The sequence below is a fragment of the Schistocerca serialis genome, chromosome 4, assembly GCF_023864345.2.
Source record: "Schistocerca serialis cubense isolate TAMUIC-IGC-003099 chromosome 4, iqSchSeri2.2, whole genome shotgun sequence".
Lineage (NCBI taxonomy): Eukaryota > Metazoa > Arthropoda > Insecta > Orthoptera > Acrididae > Schistocerca > Schistocerca serialis.
This window is the reverse complement of record NC_064641.1, coordinates 767,155,288-767,166,361: the sequence shown is the minus strand read 5'-3', so window position 1 is coordinate 767,166,361 and position 11,074 is coordinate 767,155,288. Positions and strand designations below refer to the sequence as shown.

General features: G+C 36.7%; 1 protein-coding gene across 1 annotated transcript; it reads right to left on the bottom strand.

The window, feature by feature from the left end:
* Positions 1-4,693: 4,693 nt before the first annotated feature.
* On the bottom strand, positions 4,694-10,600 carry LOC126473319 (28S ribosomal protein S18c, mitochondrial). The gene is made up of 4 exons (XM_050100302.1): positions 10,444-10,600; positions 10,244-10,356; positions 9,952-10,162; positions 4,694-4,946 (listed from the first exon to the last, which is right to left on the bottom strand). Exons 1-4 carry the CDS (start codon positions 10,460-10,462, stop codon positions 4,855-4,857), a joined length of 435 nt encoding a protein of 144 aa, XP_049956259.1. The 5' UTR covers positions 10,463-10,600; the 3' UTR covers positions 4,694-4,854.
* Positions 10,601-11,074: the final 474 nt, after the last annotated feature.

The window sequence follows — 11,074 nt, the reverse complement described above, 5'->3', positions numbered from 1 at the left end:
CGACTCACGCCCGGTACTCACAGCTTTACTTCTGCCAGTACCTCGTCTCCTACCTTCCAAACTTTACAGAAGCTCTCCTGCGAACCTTGCAGAAGTACCACTCCTGAAAGAAAGGATATTGCGGAGACATGGCTTAGCCACAGCCTGGGGGATGTTTCCAGAATGAGATTTTCACTCTGCAGCGGAGTGTGCGCTGATGGTAGCTCAGTTGGTAGAGCACTTGCCCGCGAAAGGCAAAGGTCCCGAGTTCGAGTCTCGGTCGGGCACACAGTTTAAATCTGCCAGGAAGTTTCATATCAGCGCATACTCCGCTGCAGAGTGAAAATCTCATTCTGGATAATTTCTGTTGTCACGGGTGTGACATGTACAAATTTCTCTCAATATTTCAGAGAATTAACGGGTGATAATGGATTCATTACATTTTTTGCAGTACAAAAAAATCACATTGCTTAATGAAAGTTGTGTTAGTGTTAAATTAATAACGAAAAAAAAACCACAGTTCCTTAATAGAGACCAACAGACAGCTCATCTTCAATTGAAACACACTCTTAGCTCAACATAATACACAATATGGAGAAACAAGACTTGTCATGTTCAAATAAATAAAGGAATGAATACTCAACTAGCTAACTAAAGAAATATACATAGAAATACATACTTAAATAGTCACAAAAGTAATAAAAAAACTATTTCCTTTCATTTGAATCATCAGAGAATTCAGAATTTTAACAACATTCTTTAGTAAAGAAACAACTGAAATGTCATTTTCATTAGCAAGAAAGTGTTTGTTCTCTTTCTCAAATGTTTTTAAAAACATAACCTTGATTTCATGGGCGACACACACTGAGTGGCAAACAGCAACAAAATTCTGTCCATTTCCCCTCTCACTCTGTAGCTTGGTGATCAAAAATGTTCCAGCTTTAATTTCCTTAGTTGGATTTATGGTTTCCTGTACTTCATTTTCTGATGTTGCTTGGTTATCTTGAACATTAGACTATTCAGAATCTAAATAAACATCAGAAAATTTCAGCTGCTTCTTGGATTTAGGGATCTCCCGAAAGATTTCATATCTTGTCATTTCACTGCCAGATGTTTCCACAGCTAAAATATGGCGACTGTCATAGCTTCTAAAATAATGGCTAGAATGCACTTTAGGAATAGAAATGACATCTTCTCAAAGCCTTTACTGCCATTCCTTTGTCTTGTCTACATCACTGCTTGAAACGAAGAGAACATGAATTCCATTCAATTTACCACTTGCATAATCTGAAAATTCCTTTGCATTATTCACCACCACTGTCCGGCTTCTGATTCCTCTCCAAACACTTCTCTTCACTGTTCCCCCTATCCCATCAACAGCCCCTTTGCTGTGTGAAGCGGCAAAGAAGTTCCACTCAATTTCAACTCCCAAACAGGACTTAGTGCAGCAGAGGTAGGACAATGTAAATTCATTTTTAAACTGTGCAGTGCAGTTGTCCAAAAACATATGAACTTATTGTAAATTTCAATTCTGCCGTTTTAGATGTTATTTAATTTTTTCAAAAAAGCACCAAATCGCAAATTTGTCATGTGAAAGATAATCACTTGCAATTGCACAAGAAGAAACAGTCTTTACACTATCCCATACACAGCACGTAAATAATGTTTATGGCTCCAATGCACAGCCTGAATTTCATCTTGTGGCATTAAAGAAAAGTTCTCAGCAAAGTCAACTTGCATGACAACAACATTCTTTGTAAGCTCTTTCTTACAAGATTAAAAATATTTGGCTTATTTTTCTCTTATCCAGAAATGCCTTTTAAATGTTGACATCTGGTCCTCTTAACTCTTCAGTGGCTGCTTTCAGTGTTGATGTATTTTCCACCAACTTTGGCACTCATCATTGTCCTTCCACTGCTTCCAGGATAGAATTTTATCTTGATTTTCATCAGTCAACCACATGACAGGTCATGTTTGCACTTTCTGCATTTTCGTGTCATACAGTCCTCATTTTCTGCATCACAAGTAAGTTTCTGAAGCAACTCTTTAGTAGAAATAGGAAAATCTGGAACCACATGTGAAATGTTTTCAGTTAGAAATTTAAAACTTGCATGGTATTTGCATACACACACACATTATGAGGTGTTTCTGAAACTGGTAGTACATGGCTTGGCCTCAGTTCATAAAATGTTGACTTTCCTAATGGAGTATCAGGGTTTGAATTCTTAAATTCTTAATAGGCCTCACCAACAGTCATAATCATATACCACTTTTGAACATGTTCTCATTTTGCACTTCTGCAGTCTTTAACAGATTTTACATCATGAATACCAGGAGTAGCTCAACTAACATCTTAACAAAAATATTCAACTACTTTATTTCTTGTTTCAGTTGGCAAACTTCTTGAACCTTTTGGGGATATCTTAATATTTCTTTTAATGTCAGCAAGATCCAGGTCCTTAACCAGCTTCCTAGCAACAGCAGTCTGTTTCCTTGGACTGTTTGGAAGTGATTTTTTTGCCCTACATACAGCTTTGCCTAATGTCTGGGAACATTTGTAAACTCCTATTCACTGGTATGGTTTGTTTCTGCCATATTTCTACGTTTCCTTTCTCTACACAACCTTTGTATAGTTTTATTATTCTCTTTCTTTTTTTAGTAGACTGGGTTGGTTCATCCGTAGTTGCTCTCTGTTCTTCATTCTTCTCATTTTGTCTTTTTCTCTCTCCTTTTTTAAGTGTTCATGTTACAGTGGATCTTCCTTCATTTTGTCCTGCAGCTTTCTCATTCTTTCTGCTGGATAAGTCATTATCTAGGAATGCAAGATACATTATTTATATTTATTTTTAATGTCAGTAGACCTGTGTTTATTTGAAATCTCAACAGTATAAGATTTCACAGAAACAGCTTGTTTTAAATTTTATATATTGGTATTTCAGTATACTGGCATATCTTTAAAAATGTGTGCATATTGTCACACCTGTGACAACATTCCTGGATAAAATACAGTTATTTCCAAAACTTAATAGGTTTAGGAGTTAATATTTGTTCAAACAAAAAGCAAACTTTCTTTTATTTTTTGTCACAGGTGTGACAGTAATCCCTATCACTTTCAAAAAGAGAAAAAAAATTCAAAAGCAAGCTTACCAGAAAAAAATATTCAGTGCAGGATATAAAGGAAACCTATTGTTAAACAGTAAGGGGCTTATTGTTGCATCATCGTTTCACGGACAGCATATCAGTTCAGCCAATATAATGAATCTTTTTGGTGTTTATGGAGTATAGTCAACTACAATCTTTGGGATGACAATTCATAATGAATATCCTGAATACAATAAAAATGACTTTCAAATCATTAAATTTGATATTTTGTTAGTGTATTACCAAGCCTAAATCATTACTGTGCTGACTTTCAAAAAAATGACCACTTGGCTCATTTCATGCCGAATGAGCCATCTTTGTTCACAGTCAGATATCAATGTTGAAATTTTTACAGTATGTTGCTATCATATAGGTGTACAAACTGTGCAAAAATCATATTTTTATATTCAGTCCCAACTGAGATAACTAACCCAAAAAATTTCAAAAATTCATAAAAATTAAGGAAATGTTTGTAAGTGTTCTTGGTCTACATGAGGCTAGTACTGTATGATATCTAACTATAGGAAAAAATAGACTCTCATAAATCACTCCTTGTTTGTTATTTTTGGGCCTAAAAATGTGGATTTTTGAAAATTTGGATACCAAACTTTGGAGGTCATTTTTACTGGTTATTTTTGAATTTTCGGTATTTTGTTTAATAGACAATGTTGTAGAGGACACTTTTCTAAAAACAATCATGCCAACTACAATGTTGTAACTTAACCCAGTGCAGAGATATTCAAATTTTCGCTAATGTCTCCAGACTGAAAAATCATCGCGTGCCTACAAATAAAAATGGCCGCCATCCAGTAAAGGTACAAGATAAATTATTTTAAAAAAACTGTTTTGAACTTCTCAAATATAGGGCAATCACATATAAAAAATTAAAATATTTAAAAATGGCCAAGCAACCATCACTGGACGACGTCATATGGATTGACCCAAATATGTGATATAAATGGCCCTATCTTATGACTGCATTGACTTAGAAGTGTATATTTACTGTACCATCATCAAGGGACTATTGTCCTTACTATATAGCAAATTTCAACTTGATACATCCACCTGTTCTTGTGAAAAGGGGTTTTAACAGTTGGATGGACAAAAAGGCTGACAGACAAAAATGTGATCCTACAAGGGTTCCGTTTTACCAACTGATGTACGGAACCGTAAAAGTGGCTACTCTGGCCTACATGAAAATAAAAAGAAAGGTAACAGACTTCTCCCACACAAATCTAAAACTGAAGATTTGGTTGGAATCATCAGACAGTTCTTCTTCAACACACAACATTTTGACAGTTGTTTGTTCATACAGCGACAAAATTAAACACATGAATAGACTATCCCCGGGCATCCCTACTGAAACAAACAGTGTACAGGACAATTACTGGTTTCTTATACCTTTAAAAAATTTTCTCCACAGGTAACTAGTGCAATAATTTGTATACATATTTTATACAAATGAGCATTAAAAACTACCATTAGCTACACTTAGCAATTTTCACTTCAAAAATTATCTACATCACACCCATCTGAAAAATACTGGAAAAAGCCACTGTAAGAAAAAGGAATGTTACAGCTTGTAAACTTTTATTATCAATATATTCTATAATACAACAACAAGATCAAATATAATGGTCAGTCTTTGAATTATTAATTGTTCCCCAAAGTTTCTTGAGTATACAACCCATATACAATTAGACTGATAAAGAAAACAGAGTGTCAAATAACTATCTAGAATCTGTGGGGACGCACAGGCTGTTCTGGATTGAACAATTTTGGGTCTTTAAGGAATTCCACTTCTTTCAAGTAGTACGCCATCATACCTGTAAAATATATACCATTAAAAATTATTACACATAATTAAAAACACAAGCTATATTGTTAATGCGCTCTTACAGGTCCAGCATTTTTTATTCCAATCTGCTGAACTGAACTTATTAACTTTATGTAAATCACCTTGTTCTTTGAGTCTCATAGTCTACATCTCTGATTTCATTCAGACACTATTCTGTTGTCACTCCCAATTACCGTTTCATAAAGATAGCTTCATTCTTGATTCCAGTTTTTTTTTGTTGTCGTTTACAACTTTTTTTCTGCACATACTTGCCTAATGTATGTTGTATAGCACCCTTGTTTATATGCCATTGATTCTTCATTTTTAAAAATAAAGATGAAATCTACTTCATTAATGTAGCAAATAGTATAGAACTACCGCATGATTGGTACTCACTGTCGTGTTCTAATTAAGTGGGTTCAAAGAACCTTTAAAATAGGCTGTTCCAATATCACCTGCTAAGGATGTTCACAGGCAAGGGCTGGTAGTGTGGGCTACCCACCATCCAGCCACCCTACAGGCATCCGGCATGAGTGACACTTCAGCCACTCCTGGCTACTTGCGCGTGCAGTTGACTACAATCTTGTATACTACAGCCATTTGCCCACCCCTTCCCACTGCCCAACTGCTCTCGGGCAGGCTGTGAGCTGGAACAGCCTGCTCTACACCGTAACTCCATAGGCGTAGCTTGTTGATATTCTTGAATATGAGGACTTTCATGTCCCTGGCTATGATTGTGAACATGCCATCATGATTTGCACATGTAAATACTCGCGACATCACAATGCAGAATACAAACTGCATTACTAAACTACACTAATTCTTCTACATCCCACAAACTAAAGTTGTAAGGCAGACCATCCCATGACTTTGTGAAAGAAATTTGCAGATGTCTGGGGTGAATGGAAGCGTCCGATTCCACCCGTCTGCTTTGACCCGCGACGTAAGGCTGTTGTGGTGTGTGACGTCACGACGGCGCGGAATTTAGTTTGTGAGAGTGGCGTGTTTGTAGGTGTCGTTTTGATGCGATCGGTGGTGCTCTCTGGTGGTGTGTTGGGTGATGTTTTTGGTTTAGTTTGCGAGTGTGGTGTCGTGTGTGAATTTTGGTAAATTGCTGTTTTTATGTCTTTGGTAGGTATGGATATGACTGACAGGGTCAACAGTTTTCAGTTGTCTGCTATGATGGGGGACAGAAGTTGTCTCTAATAAAATTTCTTCAACTATTCCGATTTTTGGATGAAGTCTTGAAGTGTTCAGTATGCTGTGAGGAAATGAGGCTTACTTAAAGTTCCAGCATCTCGGACCAGGGACGGCTGTATGTGGAGATGTTTTAAGGATAACAGGTCAAGGGAAGTGTTCGATCCCAATGTGTGGCTGTGAATGTTGGTTTTGGTATAGGGAGATGTTTTTGAGCTATATAGGTCAAGGGAAGTGTTAGGTCTAATTTATGGGATCGTGAGCTGCTGTTGAGCTGTATAGGTCAACAGAAGTGTCCGATTCCAGATGATATTGTGTTTAGTGGTATTTGGGGAGTTTTGTGATGTCGGTTTTTTTCGTCGTTTGCGTGGTTTTGTATGGGGTTGGATGTCTAAATTTGTTTATATTTAGTTTGTCACCACCCAAAAACCCTTTACTGCACTTGTCCCGTTAGTGTCATTAGGCTTTTTGTGGAACGTGTGTGTTTGCTTTTCGATGTATTTTCGTCCTCATAATGTGTACGTAACAACTTTATATGCGGCATATTGGAATCGTGGTTTATGGTCGTTTCCGCCGTATTTGTGACGTCATGGGTCAAAGCAGACGGGCCGGATCGGACGCTTCTGTATTTCCGATGTCTGGGCAGGCATCAGAGGTCACCATGATATTGTCAGTGTCAAATAAATATCTCTAAAACAGTTAAAAATGAAACAATTTTTCTAGTTTTTCTCTTATGAGTGGTATGTTTTATCAACATAAGCTGACTGAGGGTACACTTGCACAAAACAATAACCCAAGGGAAATTTTTGTTAATTGTGTTGGTGTTGCTCACAGACTTATGCTGTATGCACCATCAACCAAAAAGAAGAATTTCCAGTTTTTTTCATATAAGATATGGGGTCATGTATACATAAAAAGAACAGAATTGGCGTTATTAACACTGCATGTGTCACAGCAGTAGTAATTTATCAGTCTCAAAATTAATCATTGTACAGTCATACGAAGCTGCGTAATATCAACTTTCTGTTGGTCTATTATGAGGTAATTCAGCTAATAAAAGTATCTTCAGGAAGTTTGGAAGTGCAAACGAATTCTGTTATTTAAATAACCAAATACTACAACTAACAGATAATTAAAGCTAATAGTATGTGGTTGATTAGTTGATGAATGACATGTTCAGTGGAAATGTCTGACTGCTCCAGTGCCATTTTGTGGAATTTGGCAGTTTATAAAAAATAAAACAAAACTGGCTCTGACATTTCCCACATCTCCATTGATCTAGCATCTACATAGTTTTTAACTTTCTCACTAATTTATTTATATTTCTAATATAACATCCAAGCATTTTTATATTTATGGTTGTTCTCAAATAAAAGTATAGTGTACTACTTGTAAGAAGAATTGCATATCTCTGTTGTGTGTGTTATACTCGATTCGATAATGGAAATCCTGAGTGGAAAACAACTAAGACAACCTCTAAAAGGTCTTGCACTGGATCTTCCATTGGCACGTGACCCATGTGGTGAGGAGTTCTGAGCATGTGTTATAACAATGAACCAGGCTGTAGATAGAGAGGGAAAGCAATACCACTTTGTGAGATGGGTAGAATGTTTCTTAGTTTTGGGCATCAGTCATGACATATACTGGCTTTCCTGAAACTTAGATACAGCCTTTTATGAAAATCTGGGTATAACTACCAACCAACTGTCCACCCTAATGAATGGACATCATCAAATTGTTCACACATTGGCAGGATGCGCTACTAGATGAAAACTGCCCTTTGAATACACCTATAAATCCTGCAATCCTCCCACTCAAACTAAACTCTAACACCCTCTCTGCAGTCTCCCTCTTCCTTTGTTCTATCTTTCCGAACCAATTCTTCTGCTTCAGTGTATGCCAAAAGCACTTTCCTGTGCCTGCACCTGGGTGGAGCCACCACATTCTGACCCCTTTCCTTTGCTGCCTCTTTCTCTGAGCCCTCAGCGAAGTTTTGCCCGACAGTTCCTCCCCCTTTAACTCCTCTTCCTGACGTTTGGCTGACATAATGCAGCATTACGAAAATTAAATCAGTATCTGTTACAATATGGTTACTTATGCTTTTCTTGTTAACACTTCAATGAGTTTTCCTTTTGCATAGGTAACTGAATACAACAGCTGATCTTATTGAAGACTGGGTCAATGCTAATTTCTTTTAATGCTTCCTCACATCTAAAAAGGTTATCTGTGAAGAATGTAATATTCTGCTCAGCTGTGGAGAGGTTCACAACCATTACCAGTTTATATAAGTGTCAAATAACATCTCTGTGCCACATATTTGTTCTGTTGTTTTTGAGGAAGTCTCACTGAAAAATCAAATTATGTATTATTATCTGACATCTAATGTACAAGTGACAGCACTATCTAGAAATGTCTAAAAACAATTATGATCATTTTAGGGAGTACTAGTTCACATACAGATACTCTTAAGAAATCTAACTATTACAGAGTTTGAGCTTACCCTTAGTTTTCACATATTGTTACCAAATGTTAATCATTCATCAGTCACAACTCGACTGAGGGTGTCAACCTTGCACTTTGTGAACCCATCAATAAGAAAACAATACGAATATACTGATAAAATATACAAGATTATTGCATAGTTTAGTACATGGGCAAAAGGTGTTTTATGGTTCTCATTAAAAGTGATAGTTACTTAAACCAACTGCGTTAGTCTTAACATCACCATATGGGTTAACATGTATATTTCAATCATTCCCATTATGTGACATCAGTGAAAATAAAAGAATCACTGATACAGACATAGCCATATCCAGTATCTCTAAATTTTGTCTTGACTTTTCTGGGCACATGTACTGTGCATCAGGAGATGACAAACATTTTCAGTGCCAATGCTGGAAAATTATCCTATATGTTGGGTAACTAACAACTTAGAGTGTATGTTTCTCTTTTGATTAGTACTGTAACTGTGTATTTCTTGTCTCTTACTAAAGGTTCCCCAGTTTTGTTTAAAATAAGCAGCTCAGCTGACGACTGTCATTAGTTCTAACTATAAATGAAGATATGTGCAATTTCTTCACGATTAGGGGGATACAATTCCAACCACAATCCATAACTTATGTGGCTGTGGAAGAGTGCACATTATACTGTTGGGTAAATGTTACATACTGGACCAGCTTTGAATTTTTCGATATGGCACAGACAAACATTAGGCTGCTCTAACAGTCAATTTGTTACGACAACGTTTACCTGGTTTGTACATTCGCTGTCTTCCCAAACTTTCAACCAAATTTACAACTTTCACCTAATCTAGATCTCCAGCTCTGTTACAGATCAGTCTGTCACCACAATCAAGATTTCAGGGGATGGGAGAGTGGCAGGGCATGATGACCGTGTTATACCATACTATTTGTGAAAAAAAGAGGTTTCACATCTACAATGCTTTAATTAATGCTGTGCTTCAGATTATTCAGCGGAGTTTCTGTTTACATTTTATGCACAATGATGTGTATAAAACTGAAACAACAACTCGTCTGAACATCTGGAAGCACGCCATTAATCACACCACGAAAACCTGAGCGATTGCAATCCTTTTTATTGAACATGTGAACTCCAGTGCTGCTATGGTCTCAGATCGACTGCATGGGTACGAATTTTTCTTTATTTAATTAGCAGGACAAAGTAATTATTTACTGATCTGGATTACTAATATTGGTCCTTATGCGATGATAAATTCGTTGTCAATTATTAATTACATAGAAAAATACACAAATATCACACTTCAATTGGATGCTTACCTGCATCTCGGGCTTTCTTTATTTCTGCTTCTACCTTCGCTTGTTGGTTTGAGCAGAGTCGCGTGATGTGTCTGCCATAAACGCGTCCTGTGTATGGTGATATAAACTGGGACAACAATTTCACGTTCTTGTAATTAGGTGTAATGTTATATTTGCACAAAACGCACAGCGTTTTGTCACGTTTATAAGGGTTCTCCATATTCGAATCCGGCTGAAAATAAAAACTACTACTACAATTTGAAATTCCATACATACTGCTGTTTGTTAACGTCACTACTTCCCTTAAACATACCATGTCCTTTTGTCTTGCAGCTACCAGGTCGTCAGGTGCATCGTAGGTACTTTCGAAGTAGCATCTTGACGGTACTGTTTGTATTTTATACATATCTAACAACCGTTTCCACCCTGCAACAGGGCAACATTTTTTTAAATATTAAGACATTAATAAAAATTACTCAGGACCATGTCACCAGTAGTTCTCGGGAGTATTACCACGCCACGGTGAACACATCTCGCACAGTTCACGTTCACCCAACCACCGGCAAGCTACTACTGTACTGTACTGTAGTGTACTGTAAAGTGTAAACTGTTACCGTAGCACTGTTTTGTTTTCCGCTCTCTCGTTTATATCGATTTCATGCTACGACTGAAAACATCGATACTAGAACGGCTCCTACCATAGCTACTCTACGCAACTTCCAAGCCAGAGGGGTGTCTCGTGATAGTAAGCATTAGATTAGATCTACTTTCATTCCAATTGATCCGTAGTGAGGAGGTCCTCCAGGATGTGGAACGTGTCAGAAAAACAACAATACAAGACAAATATTTACAACTAAAACAAATAAGCTAATGTACCATACCAAAAGTCCCAAGTGGAATGATCGTCATTTTTTAATGGACACTATATGAAAGAATCATTTTACAAATACTAATGCACTGAATTTAAAATAAAAAGTTTTTGATTTATTTATAAGGTAATAAACATGTAATACAACTACTATAATACTTATTTACAATAAACACATTACTGCAATGAAATGGTGCAGAAGTTAGAGTGTAGTTACACACACGTTTACAATGAACACATTACTGGACTGAAATTGTGTAGAGTGATATTGTACTT

Coding starts and splice junctions, on each gene's coding strand:
- LOC126473319 (XM_050100302.1), bottom strand. Junction 10,163..10,243: donor CTGCAAGACAAAAGGACATG/GTATGTTTAAGG, acceptor TTTTATTTTCAG/CCGGATTCGAATATGGAGAA. Junction 4,947..9,951: donor AAAGAAAGCCCGAGATGCAG/GTAAGCATCCAA, acceptor TATATTTTACAG/GTATGATGGCGTACTACTTG.